Here is a 26,699-nt window from a genome sequence, read left to right on the forward strand (position 1 = left end):
CCTTATTTCTACCACCTACCGAAGATTCACAAAAACCAGCATAATCCCCCAGGCAGGCCAATTGTGGCCTCCATGGACAGCATCACTTCAGGCTTCAGCTTATATGTTGACAGATACTTACAACCCCTGGTACACCAACTTCAGTCTTACATACGTGACGGGACACACCTCATGGAACAACTTTCACCATACCGTTGGGAACCCACGTACTCTTGGCTATCTTTAGACGTAAGTTCCCTGTACACCTCTATTCCCCACGATTTTGGCATTATGGCCCTCGAGTACTTCCTCTCGCAAGATCCACTTATCAATCCCCGTCAGGCCACCTTTATCATAGAAGCCACCAGGTTTTGTCTCACACACAACTATTTCACTTTTAACGGTGACTTCTATTTACAGCTACAAGGGACTGCGATGGGGGCTAATTTTGCCCCCTCATATGCGAACCTGGCCATGGGTTTTTGGGAACAACAGTACATTTACCAAAACAACCCCTATTCGGCCAATATCGTCTTTTTTGGCAGATATATTGACGATATAATAATTATTTGGGACGGACCCTCGGATCTCATTCCATCATTCACCACACATTGCAACAATAACAAGTACGGACTATCTTTTACATACGACCACAACCAGACTTCTCTAGCTTTTCTAGATCTGGAATTAAGACACGATAACCATGAGATATATGCTAAAAACTACACCAAGCCCACTAGTGGCAACTCATACCTCCATTTTAAGAGTTGCCACTATCCTCCGTGGATTAAAAATATCCCAAAAGGTCAATTCTGTAGATTGAGACAGAATTGCACCAGAAAAGCAGACTATGTTGATGCCAGTATTCACCTCAAAAAGAAGTTTTTCGAAAAAGGATATCCGGAAGATTTAGTGGAGACTGCTTACAACTTATACCTTCACGCAAAACCCACACGCAATAATACACCCCCCACCCATTGCCCCATCAGGTTCATCACCACCTTCCATTCTCAGCACAACAGGATGGAAAAGATTCTCCGAAAACATTGGGATATTCTCCAACAAGATCCCCACCTCAAATCCATCCTCCCCACGCACCCTCAGGTTACCTATCGTAGGGCCCCTAATCTCAAAAACAAAATTGCCCCCAGTAAACTCAAGACTACCCCGGCTTTCCCACCCATCACCCCACTCATTCCTCTAGTAGGGATGTTCCAATGCCGAAAAAAATTGTGCAAGACTTGCCATTTTGTCCATCACGGCCAAAAATCCTTTTCCACCAAAGGCCAGACTTACACCCTCAAAGATTTCTATAACTGTTCATCCGACTATGTTGTGTATGGCTTGATTTGTCCATGTGGTCTCATATATGTTGGCCGTACCATCCGGCCCCTGAGACAACGATTTGGAGAACACAGGAGATACATTGAGGGGGGCACTGACCCCCACAGTGTACCGAAACACTTCGCCACAGCCCACAAGGGCTCCACCATTGGACTATCCGTTTGGGTCATTGAACAGATCCCTAGGTCTCTCTCCCCTGCCGAAAGGTTCAAAAAATTATGTGCGAGAGAGACCTATTGGATCTATCGTCTAGATGTCCTCTCGCCCGGGGGAATAAACGAATGTATCGAAACCTCCACTATTCTGTGAGATTTATATCACATTAGCCAATAGGGTTCTTGTTTTCCCATCCTCCTACATATTCCCACTATCCTATTGATTTTAACATCATCACTATTGTTCTCATAACATTTTTTATCAGTTGCCATTCATGAGACTTCCATTCTGTGTTTTACTGTGAAACGAGGCCTCTTATTTAATTGTTTTATCATGTGTTTTTATTGTCCTACATATATGTTGATAATATATAGATATGTCTCCTCCTCCTCACTTTCACCTGGACTCTGTGTGTAGAAATGCACACAGTGGTTCTCGTCCTTTCCCCCCCCTCCCCTTCCTTCACCCCCTATTACTCTCCTGTCTTTTCCCCTCCCCCACTCTCCCTATCCCCCTTCCTCCCCCCCCTGTTTTCTGGCTTTGCCCTCCCTTTCCCCTCCCCCTTGTGTGTACATGCACATACATGTGGAGGTATGTGTATGTATATATATATGTATGTATATATGTGTATATATATATATATATATATGTGTGCGTAGACATATTTACTATCCCCCTTCCTCCCCCCCCCCCCCCCCTTTTTTTGCCGCATCATTTGTGTGGATACGCATCATCATATGCATATACCACCTACCCGTATTTTTACATGCCATACATTCTTATTTGGTCACTTTCCTCTTCTACTCTATAATCCAGATATTAATTTGACCTGACCCGCCAACGGACATGCAGCACATGCTATATACACATGCTTTTGTATATGTGTCCACCCATGTTCTTTTGTTTTTTTCTTAGTCTAATCAAGACACATACAATCATGGTGCATCCTTTTCATATTCCCATTTATCTTATACACATGCCATTTCAGTCATGTTTATTTTGTTTATTTTACAGTCGACTTTTCCACCTCTATCTTTGTCATTCTATCTTTTATTCTGCTTTTCTCTCTCTACATCTTCTTCTATATCCATTACATGTTGCCCATATCCCTCTCACTACTTTGTCTTCCTCCCCCCTTTATTCTCTTTCTCCCCCCTTTGTGCATCATCCCCTGCCCCATTCCCCTCATGCTGTGTCTCTTCCCGTTCTCTTACATTGCTGACACTTCCACACCAAAGGTCACTCCCCTCCCTTCCTTACCACCCCCTCTTCCGCTCTCCTCCCCATCACTGTCTTGCATAAAAACATCCTGTCTAGCTCCCAGCCAATCAGCTTGACAAAGGAGCGCCGCCGTCACACCATTCACGGCGTGCCAGCTTAGGAAACGCGTCGCACATCGTGTGACGTCATCATCCCTCGACTGGATCGGCTGCCATTCAAGCCTCGCTCTGGTGCCTGTCTCTACTGCTCGGCCGAGCATATCCAGCGCTGTGAGACCGCCCAGACCCCTACATCTACCAGCAGAGATGAAATGACTCCACGAACCCCCTGGATTGATCTGGGACACTTTTATGCTTTATATTGACCACGCAAATGTGAGTGCTATACCACTTGTTGCTTTGTTTTAATAAATTGTTTTAAACGTCTGCACCCAGAGGCGCCTCCTTCTCCTTGTGTTTCACACAATCCTGGTGGCTGCAGACTTCTGCCTGTCAGGTGAGATCATTAGGACGGCTCCGCTGCGGCTTGATCGCTCGCACACACCCCCCGGTACCGTCACTACCCCCCCCTCTTGCGCCCCGCCATGCTTATCGGACTCCACTTGCCCATCGGCGGGCCTGGGATCTCCATGGTGAGTGGAGGGGAAGGAGAAGAGCGGACCCACGTCCGCTTTCCTCCCCTTCCTCTTGTGACCCGGAAAGCGATGTCTCTGTCGTCACTTCCGGGTCAAGCTCTCGGTGTCCCCCCGGCTCGCTTTGCCCAGGAAAGGATGTTTTGCAATGCGATCTGCATTGCAAAACGTTCAGTGGAGTACAGGGGAGACATTGGGGGTCTTTTAGACCTTCCATGTCTCAATAAAGAACCTGTCCCCTAAAAATCATCACATAGGAGACTTTTTGTCCCCTATGTGATGAAAAAAAAAAGTTAAGTAAAAAAAAAAATACGCCAAAAACATACACAAAAAAAAAAAGTGTGAAAAAGTCGATGCTCAAACAGGAGTATCGTGTCCAAGAGGTTGAAGGCTGCCCATAGATTTTTGTTTTGTTTTTCTTTTGGCTGTCGAAAAAAAAAGTGAGGTGGAAGGAGGAATCCTGCAATTGGCTCCCGCTGTTGTCCATCACAGCCAGTGAGCCAATCAGGAGATGGAGGGGGCGGGTCTGTGTGAATGGACACAGAGCCGCGGGTCAGGAATGCGCCTGCTTGGGTGCCCCCATTGCAAACTGCTTGCTGTGGGGGGGCACTCGGCAGGAGGGAGGAGCCAGGAGTGCCGGTGAGGGACCTGAGAAGAGGAGGATTGGGGCTGCTCTGTAAAAAAAGAAAAAAAAAAAAAACTGCACAGAGGAGGTAAGTATAACATGTTTGTAATTTAAAAAAACAAGACTTTACAATCACTTATTCTTCGTGGCATAGATTCAACAAGGTGTTAGAACATTCCTCAGAGATTTTGGTCCATAATAACATGATAACATCAAGCAGTTGCTGCAGATTTGTCGGCTGCACATCCATGATGCGAATCTGCCGTTCCACCACATCCCAGAGGTTCTCTATTGGATTGAGATGTGTTGAGTGTGGAAGCCATTGACCTCATTGTCCAGTGGTGAGATGATTGGATCTTTGTGACATGGTGCATTATCCTGCCGGAAGGAGCCATCAGAAGATGGGTACACTGTAGTCATACAGGGATGGACATAATCAGCAACAATACTTGGGTAGGTCGTGGTAATTGAATGATGCTCAATTGGTACTGAGGGGCCCAAAGTGTGCCAATATCCCCCCCCACCATTACACCCCCACCACCAGCCTGAACCGGTATTACAAGGCAGGATGGATCCATGCTTTCATGTTGTTTACACCAAATTCTGACCCTACCATCTGACTGTCGCAGCTGAAATCGAGACTCATCAGACCAGGCAATGTTTTTCCAATCTTCTATTGTCCAATTTTGGTGATCGTGTGTGAATTGTAGTCTCAGTTTCCTGTTATTTGCTGACAGGAGTGGCACCCGGTGTGGTCTTCTGCTGCTGTAGCCCATCTGCTTCAAGGTTCAATGTGTTGTGTGTTCAGAGATGATATTCTGCATACCTTGGTTGTAACGAGTGCTTATTAAAGTTACTGTTGCCTTTCTATCATTCCATGTCTGCCCATTCTCCTCTGACCTCTGACAGAACGCTGAACACTCAAAAATGCGTTTTTACAAGCGTCTTTGAATGTTTGTGTGTTTCTTGGCATGGTTTTTTTTTTTTTTTTTTTTTTTTTTTTTTTTTTTTAGCTCAAAACTGCTCTTCTGAAAGTGAATTTGAAGGGGGTTTTGTTTTTTGCCACTAAACTCCTGAAAACTCCTATAGTGTGCATGGATACATAGGCTAACATGGAGGGGAGTTTAGAGGCAGAAAAAAGAAATCTCTCCTGTAGAAGCAGCTTTTGTGAGCCGCAGTGTGTATGAGCCCTGCCAGAGCAATGGGGGGGGGGGGGGCTGCAGAGACTGATCCAGAACAGCAGAGGAACCTGCAGTAGAGGAGATCAAGTAAGTCAGTGGTTACCAACCCCGTCCTCAACTACCCCCAACAGGCCATGTTTTGGGAATTTCTCTTAGGTCCGATTTTGCCACGATTTTGCGGCTGCGATTTTTCCCGCGATTTCAGGGAATGCCTGTGTAAACTATAGGTCTATAGACCTCAACAAGCATTAAAGTCGGACCAAAGTAGTACAGGGACTACTTTGATGTCGCACGGATATGAATGGTACTCATTGGAAATCATTGGAAATCATGGGGGGTACGACTTGTCATGTGACTTTATAGTCCCAAGCCGCAGGACAAGTCCCACAAGTGTGAAAGGGGCCTTAGATAAAATAGCTGTCCAAATTTCCAAACCATTGACTCTGATTTAAAGCACCTGTGCAAGATGAAGGAAAACCTGCAAACATGGCCTGTTGGGGGTACTTGAGAACCACTGAAGTAAGTGAACCTACTTTCCCATCCTTCCAGACTTAAAAGAGCCGCTAACCCCTGCAATACAGATACAGCCCCAGTGCAAGGGAGAATCTTCCAGTTTTTTGAAGTTCAGCTTTAAAGGGGTTGTAAACCCTCAAAGTTTTTCACCTTAATGTATTCTATGCATTAAGGTGAAAAACCTCCTGTGATGCAACCCCCAGAGCCCCTTTTTTACTTACCTGAACCCGATTTTGACAGGGATGAGCACAGCAGCCGGTGTCTCGGGTCCCGATTGGATAGATTGATAGGAGTGCAGCCATTGGCTCCCGCTGCTGTCAGTCAAATGCAATGACACGGGGGGCGGGGCCGAATCCTGCTGTCTGTGTCAATGGATGCATCAGCAGGACACGGGAGTGCGCCCGCACGAGTGCCCCCCCGAGGAAGAGCGGCTCTTCAACGGGACACTTGAGAAGAGGAATAGCCATTTATATAGCCATTTATATAATGTGAAAGATGATGTTATGTCGGGTAAATAGATACCCAACATGTCACGTTTTAAAATTGCGCACTCTCCTGGAATGGCGCCAAAACTTCGGTACTTAAAAATCTCCATAGGCGACACTTTAAAAATTTTTTAGGGTTACCAGTTTAGAGTTACAGAGGAGGTCTAGTGCTAGAATTGTTGCTCTCGCTCTAACGCACGTGGCACGATACCTCACATGTAGGGCTGGGAGATTTTCTTAAAAAAAACTCGAATTACGATTCGAATTGAGGTTTTTTTTTTTTGTTTTTTTTTCACCGCGCCGGTCCTGAGGAGCTGCGGGCAGGGGTTTTTAGGTGAGGCCACGGCTTTGGCCTCACCTAAAAACTCCCGCTCGCAGCTCCTCAGGACCGGCGCGGTAAAAAAAAAAAAAATCGATTTGCATAAATTTTGAATCGATTTGACCTCTCAACTCGATTTAAGATTTAAATCGATTTTTTCCCCAGCCCTACTCACGTGTATGGTTTGAACGGCGTTTACATACTTACGTGTGCGTTCGCTTCTATGCGTGAGCTACCGGGGACAGGGGCGCTTTAAAAAAAAAAAAATAATAATTTCTTGTTATTGCTTATTTTACTTTATTTTTTTTTATTTTTACACTTTCTCTCTCTCTCAATTTTTTTGATCACTTTTATTCCTATTACAAGGAATGTAAACATTCCTTGTAATAGGAATGGCGTGTGACAGGTCCTCTTTATGGTCCTCTTTATGGAGAGATGCGGGGTCAATAAGACCCCACATCTCTCCTCCAGGCTGGAAAGCCTGAGATCAAAAAAAAAAAAAATTACGATCCCATGCTTTCCAGCCGCGATTGCAGCTTTGTTTACGAGCACGGCCCGGACGTGACGTCATAACGTTGCGCCCGGGCCTCCGATGGTCGTAGAGATGACTGGTGACCATTTGGTCACCATCCGGCGGCGGCCTTTCTCCGGGGCCCCGATGGCACAGGAGAGCCCGGAGAAGCACCGGAGAGCGGCAGGAGGGTGGGGGGAGGGAGGGATGTCCCCTTCTCTCGCCTGTAAGAACGATCTAGGGGCTGAACTGCCGCTATGATGGTTCTTAAGGTGCACAGAATCGCTGGCTGAAAGCTGCGGGCATCATTCAAATATTCCCACTGAAAGCCAAGGACGTCATATGACGTCCTTGGGCTGGAAGTGGTTAAAATTTAAATGGAAATTTATTTATTTTTTTGTTTGTTTTTTTTCTGGTTTTAAATATAATGCAACATAGACCTGTCTCTGCAGACAATCCGGCACGGCAAAGTTTGCATTCTGAACGCTTTTCAGGATGAGCCGGAGAGCCGGTGATTGACACTGAGCATTGTGCTGGGCCTCCGCGACAGAAGATCTCTACATCACAGATAATGACCTGGAGGGCAGCCAGAGGGGCCAAGTTGTTGGCTGGGACCTTTCTGATGAACTGTCAGATGCCCGCTCTCAAAGCAGCTAAGCAGACTGTCAGTCATTGCCCCGCAAATCATACCACCGCTAGACCTGCACACGGCAAAGTATGGCCCACCGCGTCTTCTCCGGGAGGCTGCGCCTGAGCCTGGAGGCATCCTGTCCTCCCTAATAACCGCCGCTGACAATACATTCTCTTCTCTGCCTACTGACATTTTTTTTTTATTTTTGTAAAATATTTAAAGCAACGATGAGCCGATTTTTAAATTGAGATCTTTTGACTGTGAAGCCCAATTGCAGGTATCGAAATAAGATTTTCCATCGCCTTTATTTTTTTTTTAAACAAATGTTAAATTGCAAAGCTCTGAACTCCATTGAAACGGCTAAATACACAAATGAGATGCATATAAAAAAAGAGCTGTTTTATCTGCCAAAAGATTTTGTCGTTTTTGTCCATCCAGTTCTGAGATTTACACAGCCCTGCCCGACAGTGGAGGCGACCTGATTCGGATCTGCTGTAGTGACTTGTAAGTTACAGGTCTTGGTCCCTGCCCGCCCCCCAGCCTGTGACTGGACAGTGAAAGGAAAAGCAGAAGACCGATGAGCTCATATAGTTACATAGTCAGGTTGAAAAAAGACACAAGTTCATCAGTTCAACCATAAAAAAAATAAAAAATATCATACAATCCCATATACACAAACCTATAGCCACAGTTGATCCAGAGGAAGGCGAAAACAACCCAGAAAAGCATGATCCAACTTGCTACAGGAGGGGAAAAAATTCCTTCCTGATTCCAGAGAAGCAATCGGATTTTCCCTGAATCAACTGTACCTATAAATGTCAGTACCCAGTTATATTATGTACATTTAGGAAAGTATCCTGGCCTTTCTTAAAGCAACTTACTGAGCTGGTCAGAACCACCTCTGGAGGGAGTCTATTCCACATTTTCACAGCTCTTACTGTGAAGACACCTGTCCGTATTTGGAGATGAAATCTCTTTTCCTCTAGATGTAAAGAGTGTCCCCTTGTCCTCTGTGTTGACCGTAAATTGAATAACTCAACACCAAGTTCACTATATGGACCACTTATGTATTTGTACATGTTGATCATATCCCCCCTTCATCTCCTCTTCTCAAGAGAGAATAATCTCAGTTCCTCTAATCTTTCCTCATAGCTGAGCTCCTCCATGCCTCTTATCAGTTTGGTTGCCCTTCTCTGCACTTTCTCCAGTTCCCCGATATCCTTTCTGTCTGTCTGCTCTTTTCTTCTACCAAATGCTCCAGGCATTGCGGCGTAACTCAGAGGCTCTTCATTCCGCCTCTCCCTCCCCCAGCCTGAGCTCTGCTGTACAGGGATTGCAAGAGACCGATTCCAAGTGAAATTCAAGTACTTGCCATGCTTGCTTTCAGGGATGTATTAATGAGCTGGTTGGCTTCATCTTTAAAGCCACCAAGCGGATCACAGTCCATTCGCGGAAGTCCCAGCGTTGAATTTACTCAAAATTAAAATGCTTTAAGTGGGACTAATGAAAAAGTAATGACTGTCACACTAAATACTCCAGACTAATTACTCCAATATGGTCCCTCTGGATGGCCTACTACTAACCTAACGTTACAGCCTAATCCCAGCCGTACAGGGTTTGGACCTCAGCTGGTTGAGCAGGAACTGGCCAAGATTCAAACCATGTATGGGGCAGGCTGAATGTACCAAGTTGATGGATCGATCGGCTTGGGTGCGACCAGCCTGCTGGATTTTACTTGAGATTATGGCTAGCAGCTGGTATAGCTACTAGCAGTAATCACTGTCTTCTCCTGGCGGAGATGGCTCCCCCCACCCTCAGGAAAATACATTGGCTCGGCAGGAGGGATTCCCCTATCATCACTGTCTGTGTTAATAGGGGGAATCAAGTAAATTTCTACGGGTTACAGGAAAGAAATGTGCGCCCTGTATGGCCTGCCTTACACATATAGACATGAAGTGGATGTTCAGACAACCCCTCGGGATGGGGGTTATCCCTCCTCCACCTTATATAGTAGGTGAGGTTGAAAAAGACACAAGTCCATCAAGTCCAACCTATATGTGTGATTATATGTCAGTATTACATTGTATATCCCTGTATGTTGCAGTCATTCAGGTGCTTATCTAAAAGTTTCTTGAAGCTATCAATGCTCCCCGCTGAGACCACCGCCTGTGGAAGGGAATTCCACATCCTTGCCACTCTTACAGTAAAGAACCCTCTACGTAGTTTTAAGGTTAAACCTCTTTTCTTCTAATTTTAGTGAGTGGCCGCATGTCTCTTTAAATTCCCTTTTGCAGAAAAGTTTTATCCCTATTGTGGGGTCACCAGTACGGTATTTGTAAATTGAAATCATATCCCCTCTCAAGCGTCTTTTCTCCAGAGAGAATAAGTTCAGTGCTCACAACCTTTCCTCATAACTAATATCCTCCAGACCCTTTATTAGCTTTGTTGCCCTTCTTTGTACTCGCTCCATTTCCAGTACATCCTTCCTGAGGACTGGTGACCAGAACTGGACAGTATACTCCAGGTGCGGCCGGACCAGAGTCTTGTAGAGCGGGAGAATTATCGCTTTATCTCTGAAGTTGATCCCCCTTTTTAATGCCAATATTCTGTTTGCTTTGCTTTTCTTGCAGCAGCTTGGCTTTGCATGCCATCACCGAGCCTATCCTCTACTTGTTGGGTATCATTTTACTCGGCGTAACATTCATCTTTCACAATATAGAAAAAAAATTGGGCTAACTTTACTGACGTCGTCAAAAAGTGCATTTTTTACCCAAAAATTGCACTTGTGTGACAGCTGTGCAAATACAGTGTGACAAAGTATTGCAACGACCGCCAATTTATTCTCTAGAGTGTCTGAAAAAAATATATATAATGTTTGGGGGTTCTAAGTAACTTTCTAGCAAAAGAACCCCCTGATTTTAACGTGTAAACAACAACTTTGAAAAATAGGCCCGGTCCTTACGTGGTTAAACTCCAGGAAGTCATATGACGTCCACCTAAGAAAGAAGTGGTTGGGGAAAATTCAATAACATTTTTTTTTTTTTGTAAAGAAAAAACAGTTGATGAGGCAATAAAGTGATCTGACCGCGGATCGCTCTTCAGAGAGCCAAGCAAGCGTATACAAGGCCTAAACCCACCCCAAGCATGTATATACGTTACGTGAGCATCAAGATGTTCCTTTGTACCTTTTTTATATCTGCGTGGAGTTCAGCTTTAGATAAAATTGACCCAAATCAAAGTTTCTCTTTTTCTATTTCTCAGGTTCACTGAACACATTTTGAATTTTTCAGTCTGTCCTCTGATCTCTACAGAAAGCCAAATGGCTCAGACAGCTGTGATCCCCCACAGCCAGTGCAGACAGTAATAAATGGGCTACATGGATCACGGCTGGGTATACATTCATCTTAAGCTGCAGGTGAATGTTAATAAAGACAAGCACTCTGTGTTGTTATTAACTCTCTCCTCCATCAGTGACAGCCATGCCATCAGTCGGGGGGTGGGGGGCTGTATTTGTGTGTGGGAGATAGGAGGCCAGATTGGAGTCTCGCTTGTCCTGGAAGGTTTATAATCTTTAATAGATCTTACATTTTTACTCCTGAAAACCCGATGTATGACAAAACAAACCAGATTACAGCGAAACCTTTAACCACTTAAGGACCGAGCCTCTTTTTGAGATTTGTTTACATGTTAAAAACATTTTTTATTTGCTAGAAAATTACTTAGAACCCCCAAATATTATATATATAATGCATGCTCGGATAAGGGTCTGATATGGATTTTGGGGGGACCCCTACGCCATTTCTTTTATTTGGCGCAGGGTCCCCCTTAATTTCCATATCAGACCTGAAGGGTCTGAATTTTTTTTTTTTTTATTTACAGTTTTGGTTCGGGGTTCTCCTTAACCACTTAAGGACCAGGCCTCCTTTTTTAGATGTGTTGTTTACAAGTTAAAAACAGTTTTTTTTTGCTAGAAAATTACTTAGAACCCCCAAACAATATATATATATATATATATATATATATATATATATATATATATATATATATATATATATATATATATATATATATATATATATATATATATATATATATATATGCGTGCTCGGATAAGGGTAATGTTACGCAGAGTAAAATGATACCCAATATGTCACGCTTCAACATTTCACCCGCTCGAGCAATGGTGACAAACTTTTACCCTTAAAAATCTCCATGGGCGACGTTTAAAAAATTCTACAGGTTGCATATTTTGAGTTACAGAGGAGGTCTAGGGCTAGAATTATTGCTCTCACTCCACCGATCGCGGCGATACCTCACATGTGTGGTTTGAACACCATTTTCATATGCGGGCGCTACTCACGTATGAGTTCACTTCTGCACGCAAGCTCGGCGGGACGGGGTGCGTTTTAAAATGTTTTTTTCTTATTTATTTTACCTTTTTTTTTTTTTTTACACCGTTTAAAAAAAAAAAAAAAAAAAAAATTGTGTCACTTTTATTCTTATTACAAGGAATGTAAACATCCCCTGTAATAGGAAAAAAAAGCATGACAGGGCCTCTTTAATATGAGATCTGGGGCCCTCTTCCGCCACCGATAAAAGTGATCTTGCAGTGAATCCGCCACAGAGACCACTCTTATCACAAAGCGGACCGCTGAACGAAGAAGAGGATACCGGGGTTATGGCAGCTAGCTCCTGCCATAACGATTTCCACCTTTAAAGTTAGGACGTGCGGCGGTCCGTAAGTGGTTATGCATAGAATGCATTAAGATAAAAAAAAACCTTCTGGGCCGTGGTGTTTATTCGATGCTCAATTGGTACTAAGGGGCCCAAAGTGTGCCAAGAAAATATCCCCCCCCCCCCACACACACACACACCATTACACCCCCAGTCTGAACCATTGATGCAAGGCAGGATGGATCCATGCATTCATGTTGTTTACACCAAATTCTGACCCTACCATCTGAATGTTGCAGCTGAAATCAAGACTCATCAGACCAGGAAACGTTTTCCAATCTTCTATTGTCCAATTTTGGTGATCCTGTGCAAATTGTAGCCTCAGTTTCCTGTTCTTAGCTGACAGGAGTGGCACCCAGTGTGGTCTTCTGCTGCTGTAGCCCATCTGCTTCAAGGTTCCATGTGTTGTGCATTCAGAGATGGTATTCTGCATACCTTGGTTGTAACGAGTGGTTATTTGAGTTACTGTTGCCTTTTTATCCTCTGGAACCTACCCATTCTCTTCTGACATCAAAAAGGCATTTTCCTCCACACAACTGCCGCTCACTGGATATTTTCTCTTTTTCGGACCATTTTCTGTAAACCCCGAGAGAGGGTTGTGTGTGAAAATCCCAGTAGATCAGAATTTTTTGAAATACTCAGACCAGCCTGTCTGGCACCAACAACCATGCCACGTTCAAAGTCACTTAAATCCTCTTTCTTTCCCCATTCTGATGCTCAGTTTGAATTCCAGCAAGTCATCTTCACCACATCTAGATGCCTTGTGATTGGTTGATTAGCAATTTGTGTTAGCAAGCAATTGAACAGATGTACCTAATAAAGTGGCCGGTGAGTGTATATATGATTTATGTGAATGAATTATGGCAATTAACACTTTTCTGTTTCGGACCGCCCACTGTATATATATATATATATATATATATATATATATATATATATATATATATATATATATATACCATGACTTTGACGTTGTATACTGATAGCTGCCCTAACCCCGGTATATTTTTACACAGTGGGCGATCCTCTTTCTGTTGGGGGTGGTCCCGGGGGGCGGATTCGCCACGGGATCACTTTTATGGGCGGCGGGAGAGATGCCCCCTCCCCCCCGCTCCCCAGTCGTTTTCCTTGCATACCGGAGACGTTGGTAGCGGTGAAAACGATCCGATGTGCTGGACGGATGGGCAGGAAGTCGAGTGAGAGCAAGATGACGCCCCAATCGACTCTATGCCCTTGGAGGACCGTAGAGACGTCAAACGTCACTTCCCTCCTCCGAACCTAAAGGGCCCATCTTTTTTTTTTTTTTTTTTGCTTTTAAGTGTAAATATGAGATCTGAAGTCTTTTTGATCCCAGATCTCGCAATAAAGAGGACCTGTCCTGCTTATTTCTATTACAAGGGATGTTTACGTTCCTTGTAATAGGAAAAAAAAAGTGATCAAAACTATTTTTTTTAAAGGGACAGTGTAAAAATAAAATGTAAAATAAATAAGAAAAAATAAATAAAATTTAAGCGCCCGTCCCTCCGCGCTCGCACGCAGAAGCGAACACTTACGCAAGTCCCACATATGTAAATGGTGTTCAAACCACACATGTGAGGTATCGCTGCGAATGTTAGAGCGAGAGCAATAATTCCAGCACTCTGTAAGACCCCTTTCACACTGGGGGCCCCCCTTGCTTTAGCGGTAAAGTGGCGCTCGTTTTAGCGGTGCTTTACCGCTGTGTGAGTGGCGCTTTTAGCGGGGTGCTTTTAACCCCAAAGAATGGGTTAAAAACGTCCAAATTGTGGCGCTTCCGAATCGCCTTTTAGGTGCTTTGGAAGTGCTGCCCATTTATTTCAATGGGCAGGGCGTTGTGGGAGCGCTGTATACACCGCTCCCAAACCGCCCCAAAGATGCTGCTTGCATGATTTTTTCTAACGTCCCGCAAGTGCACCACCCCAGTGTGAAAGCCCTCGGTCTTTCACACTAACAAATGCCTGAAAACTGCCTCAGTGTGAAAGGGGTCTTACTCTAAACAGGTAACCTGTAACAGATTTTTAATTACCGTAGTTTGTCACCATTCCACTAGTGTGCGCAATTTTAAAGCATAACATGTTGGGTATCTATTTACTCGGTGTAACATCATCTTTCACATTATACAAAGAAATTGGGCTAACCTATTTTTTAATTAAAAAAAGTGTATTTTTTTCCCCCAAAAAACTGTTTGTAAGACCGCTGCGCAAATACGGTCAGCCATACAGTATTGCAACGATCTCCATTTTATTCTCTAGGGTCTCTGCTAAAATATATCTCTTTCTCTCTCTCTCTTTCTCTCTATATATAGATCGATCTATCTATCTATCTATCTATCTATCTATCTATCTATCTATCTATCTATCTATCTATCTATCTATCTATCTATCTATCTTATCTATCTATCTATCATCTATAATAGAGAGATATATACAGTATCTCACAAAAGTGAGTACATCCCTCACATTTTTGTAAATATTTTATTCTATCTTTTCATGTGACAACACTGAAGAAATGACACTTTGCTACAATGTAAAGTAGTGAGTGTACAGCTTGTATAACAGTGTAAATTTGCTGTCCCCTCAAAATAACTCAACACACAGCAATTAATGTCTAAAGCGCTGGCAACAAAAGTGAGTACACCCCTAAGTGAAAATGTCCAAATTGGGCCCAAAGTGTCAATATTTTGTGTGGCCACCATTATTTTCCAGCACTGCCTTAACCCTCTTGGGCATGGAGTTCACCAGAGCTTCACAGGTTGCCACTGGAGTCCTCTTCCACTCCTCCATGATGACATCACAGAGCTGATGGATGTTAGAGACCTTGCGCTCCCCCACCTTCTATTTGAGGATGCCCCACAGATGCTCAATAGGGTTTAGGTCTGGAGACATGCTTGGCCAGTCCATCACCTTTACCCTCAGCTTCTTTAGCAAGGCAGTGGTCGTCTTGGAGGTGTGTTTGGAGTCGTTATAATGTTGGAATACTGCCCTGCGGTCCAGTCTCTGTAGGGAGGGGATCATGCTCTGCTTCAGTATATCACAGTACATGTTGGCATTCATGGTTCCCTCAATGAACTGTAGCTCCCCAGTGCCGGCACCACTCATGCAGCCCCAGACAATGACACTCCCACCACCATGCTTGACTGTAGGAAGACACACTTGTCTTTGTACTCCTCACCTGGTTGCTGCTATACACGCTTGATACCATCTGAACCAAATACGTTTATCTTGGTCTCATCAGACCACAGGACATGGTTCCAGTAATCCAGAAGAGGCTTCCTTCTGGGATGACAGCCATGCAGACCAATTTGATGCAGTGTGCGGCGTATGGTCTGAGCACTGACAGGCTGACCCCTCCACCCCTTCAACCTCTGCAGCAATGCTGGCGGCCCTCATACATCTATTTCCCAAAGACAACCTCTGGATATGACACTGAACATGTGCACTCAACTTCTTTGGTCGACCATGGCGAGGCCTGTTCTGAGTGGAACCTGTCCTGTTATACCGCTGTATGGTCTTGGCCACCATGCTGCAGCTCAGTTTCAGGGTCTTGGCAATCTTCTCATAGCCTAGGGCATCTTTATGTAGAGCAACAGTTATTTTTTTTCAGATCCTCAGAGAGTTCTTTGCCATGAGGTGCCATGTTGAACTTCCAGTGACCAGTATGAGAGAGTGAGAGCGATAACACCAAATTTAACACACCTGCTCCCCATTCACACCTGAGACCTTGTAACACTAACGAGTCACATGACACCGGGGAGGGAAAATGTCTAATTGGGCCCAATTTGGACATTTTCACTTAGAGGTGTACTCACTTTTGTTGCCAGCGGTTTAGAAATTAATGGCTGTGTGTTGAGTTATTTTGAGGGGTCAGAAAGTTTACACTGTTATACAAGCTGTACACTCACTACTTTACATTGTAGCAAAGTGTCATTTCTTCAGTGTTGTCACATGAAAAGATAGAATAAAATATCTACAAAAATCTGAGGGTGTATTTACTTTTGTGAGATACTGTGTATGTATGTTTGTGTGTGTGTGTGTGTGTGTGTGTGTATGTATATATATAATATACACAGACACACACACACAGTGGGGACGGAAAGTAATATAACAAAGAGTGAAAAATTTCAGGGGGTCTGAATGCTTTCCGTCCGCACTGTGTATATATATATATATGTGTGTGTGTGTATGTATATATATATATATATATATATATACACACAACATTTTTTTATGTCATCCTGGTAGTTCTATTAATTAAAGTAATTGAAATTTGCTGCTGGTTTAAAGCTGAACTCCAGGCACCAGAACTTTAACCGTTTCAATACATAAATTCATAAAGAAATAATTCTGGACGGCTGCACTTCCAAAAATCCTTTTATAGAAGCTCCATATGACAAGTGGTTGACAGATGGAGCAGGGGACAAAGAGGTAGATGCGTTTCGCGCAAATGTTAGCATTAGATCTAATTAAATATTTTTAAAAATGTGAGGGGTGTACTCACTGTTGTGAGATACTGTGTGTGTATGATCAATCGATCTATCTATCGATCGATCGATCTATCTATCTATCTATCTATCTATCTATCTATCTATCTATCTATCTATCTATCTATCTATCTATCTATCTATCTATCTATCTATCTATCTATCTATCATGTATGTATATGTGTGTGTGTATGTATATATATATTTTTTTTTTTTTTTGGGGGGGGGTGCTAAGTAATTTTCTAGGAAAAATTACTAATTATAACAACAAATGTGAGATATAAAAAAAAAAAAAAAAGTGAAAACAAACTGGCAATTCTCTGACATGAAGAACCTTTAGTTAGTTTACATCTACTTCAAATAATTGTATCTGCTTGCATATGTAATAATGAGAAATGACACATGGAAATTTTTATTTTTAAACATTTAACACTCACTGATAAGTTTGGCAGTACGTTGATCGTGTGTGTTGAGTGTATGTATATATATATATATCTCATAAGAGGTTATAAGACTACCCAGTGCAACAAAATGACATGATTTGCTGGAAGTAGAATAGCGGCTAATTACATTCACAACACTGTATGTAAAATCTCCCACCCCTGCAAAGAAAGTGAGATAATTACCATTTGTCACTCTGGTTTGCAGTATTGCTGAGTGTTCACTGCCAAAAGTAGTTTAGCTTTGTGTTATAAAATATCCCTCGCTGTTCTTCTACTGTATGTAGTATGCAAGCTTTAATGTGGAACTTTACCCATAACAACTTGACAAAAAATAACACTCTTTAGCAAGGAACTTACATTCCACATGAAAGAGGAACTGCAGTCTGCTCACTTAATTTGTAATAAAAACATCTTTGCCATTCTGAAGCTTCCCCCCAACAACTTTGCATATTATTTGCATATTATTTTATATATACTGTGATTCTGTACTTGCCAAATATGCTGCAGAAATCTCCTTCCACTGCAGCTATTTTAATTGTGGGCAGATGAAGCTGCTGCCTGTTCACTTCGTGGATTTACACAGACACACCTCCAGCTCTGCAGCTCTCATTGGCCCTCTTATGACTCGTTCTCCTCCCCCTCCCTTCCTGACCCACTTTAATGAGAGTTAGCCCAGGTTCACACTAACGCAAAAAAATGCTAAAAGCCGATAATAAACGCTATTGCAAAAACGTTGAAAATTGTTAAAAAAAACTCATTGCAAAGCTACTGCTGTTTTTATAACGTTATTTTAACGTCCAGTGTGCATGAGGCCTTAATGTTTTACATGGCTATACCTGCAAAAAAAGGGCCAGCCTGAAGTCATCCAGCAGGACTTCATTTTCTGTCTAAAGTTCCACTTAAAGAGAAATTTCAGTTTGTTTTTTCTTTCTTCTTCTTTTCTTCTTCTTTTTCTTCTTCTTCTTTTGTAAAGTCACCAGTTGCCAATGCTGTAGCTGCTGACTTTTTTAAAAAATCTGGTATTTACCAGTGCCTGTGGTCCAGCGCTGTTTTCCCGCAGCCGGATTTCTGAATGGGACATGTAACGTGTTTCAGGAGGCAGAAGGAGTTGAAAGGGACGTCATCCTCGCCTAGGCCAAGAACTCAGTTACAGGCTGGGGGGGAGGGAATACCTGCGGGACTTCACTTTTTGAGTGAAGTTCCTTTTCAAAAGAGAAGTCTCACCCAACTTTTTCTTCCAAGGAGGACAAAGTGCATGTAGTGTCTTCCTAGATCAGTGGTCTCCAAACTTCATCCCGGTCGGGGTGGAATGTCCCACTGTGAGGGAGGTATAGTCCGTGACTTGGCCACTGCAAGGTCGGAGAGGCTATCCTAATCGGTCATTCCTCAGTATGGCTGAACCCCCCCTCATTCTCTCTTTCCCTGTTACCTATGCCTCACCCTTAGGCTGTGTTCACACTAGCATTAAGAGCAGGCATTTGAGAGGCATTTAAAAAGGCCCCTCAAATACCCATGCACAAGATGCAATAGACAGGGCATAGTGCTGTTCACACTAGGCGTTAGCGTTGCAACGCTTCAAACTTGAAGCCTCATGTCAAGTCAGGGGACGTTTGAAGCATTTGTTTAGAAAGTTTGAGGACCCCTGGTCTAGATGGTCTGGATTCTTAGCTAGCATTGTCAACAGCTTGAATCTACCTTCCCCTCCCCCTCGGCTGTTTGAATACTCAACTAACATATGATGAGTGTCAGTTGACAGCGCTTGTTTCCCGATCAGCCAAGTTCTCCGAATCCACCTGCTCCTTGTCTTCAGCTTTATTGGTTGCTTGGATGCAGCATAGCATTATACATTTCCATAGTGCCGGTGTCCCAGCTGTCAGCACCATAACAACCACTGAAGCTGTTCTGTCCTCCCATAGAAATGCATTGTGCTGTGCAGACCGGCTGCCTGCATCCTGTAGCAACCAATGATCCTGGATTGTCGGGGGGGGGGGCAGATCCAGTTGAGCCTGTCACTATTTAAAGAGGCAATGATGTAATGAAAGAGGGTAACTGGATGCAACACTTAAGGTGGCCATAGATGGGCATTTTTTTTCTCCACGCACCCAAGCCAGGCGGATGGTGGAATCCACCGGCTGGAACATTGTTTTCTGAAAGCAGGACTCTCCACTGTCAAAGTACACTAATCAGTTCAAATAATGTGTATGCCTCACAATTGGAACTGCAGCTTACATTTTTTATGTTCGTGAAGCGCGGTAATTTTTTATTATTCTGGTTTATACACTAATGAGTGCCTGCAGCTGCTGATCAGCAAAATTATTCCAGCTTGTCCGTTTGACACAAGTAGATCTAACGATCATCTTCTGTTGAATGGGGATTGACAAACCTGGATCGAAATTCAATCTGTCTATGGCCAGCTTTACAGTCATGCTATATCATACGGGAGGGAGCGTGGCCGTGATGGTCTTGGCGAATGGTTAGTGTGAATGACATCAGGGGACGGGGGGCAACTAAGCTCAACAAAAGTAACGCTCACAAATCGGGCCTCTGGCATGGGAGGAGCTGACAGGCAAGAATGCAAGAACTAAAAGGATTTTCTTCAGGCACTGTTGACATCTGTGCGTGATCCAGTGCAGAGCAGCCACCCTGCAGCACTATATCTGCGCAGGCCGGTCATCAAGCGGATATACCATACCTGTGGGATCCCTGTGGAAGCTGGAGATCACTGTGGTACTTACCGCTACTCCAGTGATCTCTACTAGCTTTCGGGTCCCATGCCGAGCGACTGGCATGGGCGCCATTCAGAGAATGCTTCGCATTTTTTAAATGCATGCAAAACGTCCTCTTATTGAATGAGGTGGAGAGGCAGGGCAGTGACGTCACATTCTTCACCTCACCCAATCAGAGAATGATTTGTACTCATTCAGAGAATGCAAAGCAAACCCGTCCCAATCAGCCAACCTCCTGTATTCATAATGCAGCAGGGCAGCCATTTGGCATGGGACCCAGAAGCTGGTGGAGATCACTGGTGTAGCGGCACAAAAATCTCCAGCTTCCACGGGGAAACCACAGGTATGGTATATACAGTACATTGGTCCATGCTGGAACATATCCATACCTGGAATTCTTCATTAAATACAGTACATGTCCATACTTTCATGTCTAAATATCGTTCTTTGCCTCGCCAGGAACATGCTAAGGCTTGGTTCAAATTTTAAGTATGGTGAATAGAACGCGAAAGACTCATAGTGGAGGAGAGCAAAAAAAATCCCAAGAAATTCTTTATGTAAACAGTAAAAAAGGGAGGACAGACCATATTGGCCCCATAAAGAATGAGGAAGGACATCTGGTTAAAAAGGATGGGGAGATGGCGAAGATATTGAATTTATTCTTCTCCTCAGTCTTCAAGAGGGAATCGGGGGGCTTCAGTAACCAAAACTGCAGTGTTTATCCTCATGACACATCACAGGAAGTACCCTCATGGCTAACAGAGGACAGAATTAGAATTAGACTTGGGAAACTTAACAATAATAAATCACCGGGACCGGATGGCTTGCACCCGAGGGTACTTAGTAATTGCCAGACCATTGTTCCTAATTTTTACTGACAGTCCACTGACTGGAATGGTACCAGCTGATTAGAGAAAAGCCAATGTAGCACCAATATTTAAAAAGGGCCCAAAATACATCCCTGGGAATTACAGACCAGTTAGCCTAACATCAATAGTATGTAAACTCTTAGAGGGGATGATAAGGGACTATATACAAGATTTTAGTAATGAGAACGCTATCATTAGCAGTAATCAGCATGGATTCATGAAGAATCATTCTTGCCTCTATTAACCTTCTATGAGGAGGTGAGTTGCCATCTAGATAAGGAAGGTCTGTAGACGTGGTGTATCTGGATTTTGCAAAAGCATTTGACACAGTTCCCCAGTTTACTGTACAAAATAAGGTGTGTTGATGTGAACCATAGGGTGAGTACGTGGATTGAAAATTGGCTACAAGGGCGAGTTCAGAGGGTGGTAATAAATGGGGAGTACTCGGAATGGTGAGGGGTGGGTAGTGGGGTCCCTAATGGCATGCCGCCCGCACTAGAAACTGCACCCACACTGGGAACTACGCTGTATTTGCAGTTCCCGTGCGGACTACGATTTCCAAAGTAGTACAGTGACTTATTTCCTTAGTTTCATGGGACCTGGCACCCCATTCAAATGAATGGGGTGTCGTGCCCGTGGAAACCACACCCCGCATGGCCGCGTAGATGTGAACCTGGTCTAAATTTTTAATGCTCATGAGAATTCTTCTTTTATCAGATATTGTATTCTATAGAAGCAGATAACCAACATGTTGCAAATATAGAGCTTTCAAATATAACAACCAATATTAGAATATGGTGTAGGAGAGCCTGCATATACTCGCTGTTATTGAACCGAGTTCTTTATGATTGGACAGGCAAACCAGCCATTCCATCTGTATGATGGATTATTTTTCTTGCTTGGACTCTTGTGTCAAAAAGCAAATGTGTTTATAGTCCAGGAAAACAGATTTCTCCTTCTTCCAATACTGTTGCATATTACTTTCCTTACACTAATGGAAACATGAACATATCCAACTTGATGTATATCCGACAGATAAATAGATTTTCAAAAGAGTATTTTCATGTTCTCATATCCATAGGCATAAAAAATTGGAAACTCATTATTCAACTTCCCTTAACCACTTCAGCTCCGGAAGGTTTACCCCCCTTCCTGACCAGGCCATTTTTTGCGGTACGGCACTGCGTTGCTTTTAACTGGCAATTGCGCAGTCATTCGACGATGTACTCAAATAAAATTGATGTCCTTTTTTTCCCACAAATAGAGCTTTGTTTTGGTGATATTTGATCACCTCTGCAATTTTTTTTTTGCGCTATAAACGAAAAAAACAATATTTTTTTACTTTCTGCTATAAAACACATCCAATTAAAAAAAATGTAAAAAATCAAATATCATCATCAATTTAAGCCAATATGTATTCTGCTACATATTCTTGGTAAAAAAAAATCCCAATAAGCGTATATTGATTGATGTGTGCAAAAGTTATAGCGTCTACAAACTATGGGATAGATTTATGGATTTGTTATTTATTTTTGTTTACTAGTAATGGCGATCAGTGATTTTTAGTGGGACTGCGACATTGCGGCGGACAAATCGGACACCTAACTGACACTTTTTTGGGGACCAGCAGAGTGGATAAAAATCAATGATTAAAAAAAAAAAAAAAAATTAAAATTTAAATCAGATTTTTTTTTTATTTTTATCAAATTTATTTTAATAAGATGCTTTTGGAGTAAAAAATCTAAAAATAGTTTTCTATTTCAGATACGTTAATAATTTTGTTTATTCAGCATGAAATGGAGCTTAGTTATGTAGCATGAGGCTGTATATTCAGCAAAATTTTCATTTTTGGTAAACTCATTCAATGAATCCAAGCTCTGCAAGCTGAGATAGCATGCACTGCATTGCTGCATTCATACAATTTCACGGTAACCATGAGATAAAACAAAGTTCAGGAATATTTCTTTATCCCATTGTTTTTCAAATCTCTTCTCTTTAAAGTGGTTGTACACCCTGATCAAGTGGCTGTTCCGCCGCTTGATCGTTCTTATGGGAGGCGAGAGGGGACGTCCCCCCCCCCCCTCTTGCCTCCCTCCGGTCCTTCTACAGACTCACGATCGGTAAGTCAGACACAGGATCCGCCGGCCCCGTATGTTGATCATAGAGATTTCCGGCGGACCAGATAGTCGCCAAAGTCTCTATGATCGTCGGAGGCCGGGCGCGATGTTATGACGTCACGTCCGGCCTCTGCATTAAAAAAACGGCGCCGCCTTGGCTGGGAAGCCGTGATCAGTTTATTTAATTATTTTATTTTAGGCTTCCCAGCCTAGTGGTGAGATGTGGGGTCTTATTGACCCCATATCTCACTATAAAGAGGACCTGTCATGTCATATTCCTATTACAAAGGATGTTTACATTACTTGTAATAGGAATAAAAGTGATCAAAAAATGTTTTTTTCAAAAAAGTGTCAAAATAAAAAAAAAAAAGTATAATTGACAATAAAAAAAAATTAAATTTTTAAAGCGCCCCTGTCCCCGTGTGCTCGCACGCAGAAGCGAACGCATAGGTAAGTCCCGCCCACATATGAAAACGGTGTTCAAACCATACATGTGAGGTATTGACGCAAACGGAGTGAGAGCAATAATTTTGTCCCCTAGACCTCCTCTGTAACTCAAAACATGTAACACCTTTTGCTAGCGGGGGCCCGGTCTTCTGCGCTGCCTTGTCCCCTCTTCTCTTCTAAGCTGTTGACACAACGCTCTCTCCTGCTGTAATGCTGTGTGCGAGCTGCGCAGCCATTTATATAGGCGGTGACCCCGCGCCCTTGTGACGTCACAGTCCCAGCATGCGCAGGGACTCTGGCGTCATAAGGGGGCGTGACCCCAGAGTCCCTGCGCATGCTGGGACTGTGACGTCAAAAGGGGGCGGGGTCACCACCTATATAAATGGCTGCGCAGCTTGCACACAGCATTCCAGCAGGTGAGAGTGTCGTGTCAACATCGGAAGAATAGAAGAGGGACAAGACAGCGCAGAAGACCGGGCCCCCGCTAGCAAAAGATCTGGAAGAAGATAGCGGAGGGGCCTGGGAGAGGAGGCCGAACACCGGGAGAAGAGGCCGGAGAGAGCGGAGAAGTCAGAAGAAGACCCCAAAGTCGGAAGACCCCTGGAGCTGCCCAATAAATTACTTTTAAAACCTGTGTAGTGTGTTTTTTTTTTTTTTTTGACACTCTTTTCCCTAGGTGAATGGGTAGTGGTACGATGTACCCCATACTCATTCACATAGACTGGGGGGCTGGGATCTGGGGGCCTCCTTATTAAAGGGGGCTCCCGGATTCCGATAAGCCCTCCGCCCGCAGAACCCGACAACCAAGTGTCGGGAAGAGGCACTTGTCCTCATCAATATGGGGACAAGGTGCTCTGGGGTGGGGGGGCCGCAGGGCGCCCCCCTCCCCCAAAGCACCCACCCCCCCATGTTGAGGGCGTGCAACCTGGTACGGTTCAGGAGGGGGGGGGGGGGCGCTCGCTCGTCCCCACCCCCTTTCTTGACCGGCCTGGCTGCGTGCTCGGATAAGGGTCTGGTATGGATTTTGGGGGGGCCCCCACACCGATTTTTCAGGGTACGGGGTTCCCCTTACAATCCATACCAGACCTAAGGGCCTGGTATGCCCCTGAGGGGGAACCCACGCCGTTTTTTTCAGTTAAAATTTGGCGCGGCGTTCCCCCTCATTATTCATACCAGACAGCTGGTAGCACTGCCTGTCGCTCATCGCGAAAGAAAAAAAAGTTTTCCTTTCCCGATTAGCGAGCCAGCACGACATGCACAGTACCCTGTCGCCGAGAACCAGCCCGATGGGATCGCGCTGGAAGCACAATCTCGCGGTCAGGTACTGTAAGTGCCCGGTATTGAAGTGGTCAATTCCATTTTTAGTGCCACTTTTTGTTTATTTTACTTGTTTTATGTCCCTTGGTCTTATGAGTCGGACAGAAGTTGGGGACCTGTGCTCTGTGTGGTCTCCTCAGAGGTTCTAACAAGCCTTCCATTTCTGTCCCATATAGATTTGTGTGTTGTGAAAAGAAAGAGAGGGCGACCGAAAGGCTCCACCAAGAAGTCTGTAACAGAAGAAGAACCTGCAGAGAACAATGGAAGCTTCGCTCAGGACGGCCAACCGGAAAACGAGGACGTCTGGCTTTCTTCAGAGCCGGTGCCGGAGAACCTGGAGTGCCGAAAATGCAGCCGAACCTTTTCCAACGTCCGACAGCTGAAGAAACACATCTGCATCATTGTGTTTAATGACGACGAGGATGTCACTCAAGGTGAGACAAAGTGGATGCAAGACCGCGTTAATAAAAGCGTCAGATTCTCCTTTCATCACCGCACTTTTTTTTTACTTTTTGCCATCTGCTGAGGTTGATGTCGGTGTTAACTGTTATTATCTCTGCAGAGAGATGCCTTATCTGTCAGAATTCTAATATATTTGTGTCAATATTTGGCAGCGTTTATCAAATAAAGGACATCTATACCTGAAATTTAATTTAGAGGTAATAAAAACCCAACTAGCATTCCTTGCAGAAAAGTGGAACAGAGTTTAAGGAGAATCGGCCATGAATGCAGCTAGAGCTGAATAATAATGGATTATTAACTGCGTCAGCAATATGAAAGAATGTTGGGCCAGCCATAGATGGAGTAAAATATTAACCCCATTCACGACCATGCTATAGCCGAATGACGGCTACAGCGCGGTTGCGCGTTACCGGGAGGACATCATATGACGTGTTCGCGCCCCCTGCAGCGCGCATCAGCATTGATCTGTTATCGCTGCATCCTTGAGACACCGCTGATCACAGATCGGGGGTAAAGAGCCAATCACAGTGGTTTTTAACCATGTGACTAGCTGTTTCCAGTCGCATCTGATCACAGTGTAAATAGGATTTGCTGATAATCGGCAATCTTCTTCTCATGCTGACAGCGCATGAGGAGAGGAGCGCCGTTAAGCGGCAATCCACACAGGGACACCTACACTGATAAACAGGGCACTGATCATCGGTGTCCTGATTATCAGTGCAGCCCCAACAGTACCCATCAGTGCAGCCTATCATTGCTAGCTATCAGTGCAACCTATCAGTGTCCATCAGTGCCGCCTCATCAGTGCACATCGTTGAAGGAGAAAAATTACTTATTGACAAAATGTTATAACCAAAACCAAAAAATTCCTTTTTTTTGCAAAATTTTCTGCCTTTTTTCATTTGTTTAGCAAAAAATAAAGACCCAGTGATGATTAAATACCACCAAAAGAAAGGAGGGGGCTGGGTAGGGGGGCTGTGTGATGTGCAGGGGGGCTGTGTAATGTAAAGGGGTCCAGAGGTGCAGGGGGGGCTGTGTAATGTAAAGGGGTCCAGAGGTGCAGGGGACTGTGTAATGTAAAGGGGTCCAGAGGTGCAGGGAGCTGTGTAATATAGAGAGAACCAGTGGTGCGGGGCTGTGTAATGTAAATGGAACCAGTGGTGCAGGGCTGTGTAATGTAAAGGGATCTAGAGGTGCAGGGGGCTGTGTAATGTAAAGGGGTGTCACGTACCTGGTATCAGAGCCTAACCGTAGAAGGAGACCTCTCTTACAGCCCTGGCTCGGGGACCACTGGGGTTGCAACAGTGGTGCAAGAGAGCAGTGAGGTAGGAGCGTCTGTATGATCCGTGGTAGCTGATACAGATAGGTAGAGGTGATCCACCAGACGGACTGGTTTGCAGAATCAGTTGGAAGCGGTGGTTATAGGTGTGGGTCAGTGACCCCTGGATCTAGGAGGAACTGGATTAGGAATGGACTGAAGCAGAGTGAGA

General features: G+C 44.0%; 1 protein-coding gene across 2 annotated transcripts in view; it reads left to right on the plus strand.

Moving 5' to 3' along the window:
- ZFAT (zinc finger and AT-hook domain containing) overlaps positions 1 to 26,699 on the plus strand; it is a 292,845-nt gene that overhangs the window by 86,202 nt on the left and 179,944 nt on the right. For both annotated transcript variants that reach the window (XM_073632280.1, XM_073632279.1), the window contains exon 4: positions 24,924 to 25,181. In XM_073632280.1, the coding sequence (XP_073488381.1) occupies positions 24,924 to 25,181 (258 nt within the window). The remainder of the gene's footprint in view (positions 1 to 24,923; positions 25,182 to 26,699) is intronic.

This window comes from Aquarana catesbeiana, linkage group LG05 (assembly GCF_042186555.1).
Source record: "Aquarana catesbeiana isolate 2022-GZ linkage group LG05, ASM4218655v1, whole genome shotgun sequence".
Taxonomy (NCBI): domain Eukaryota; kingdom Metazoa; phylum Chordata; class Amphibia; order Anura; family Ranidae; genus Aquarana; species Aquarana catesbeiana.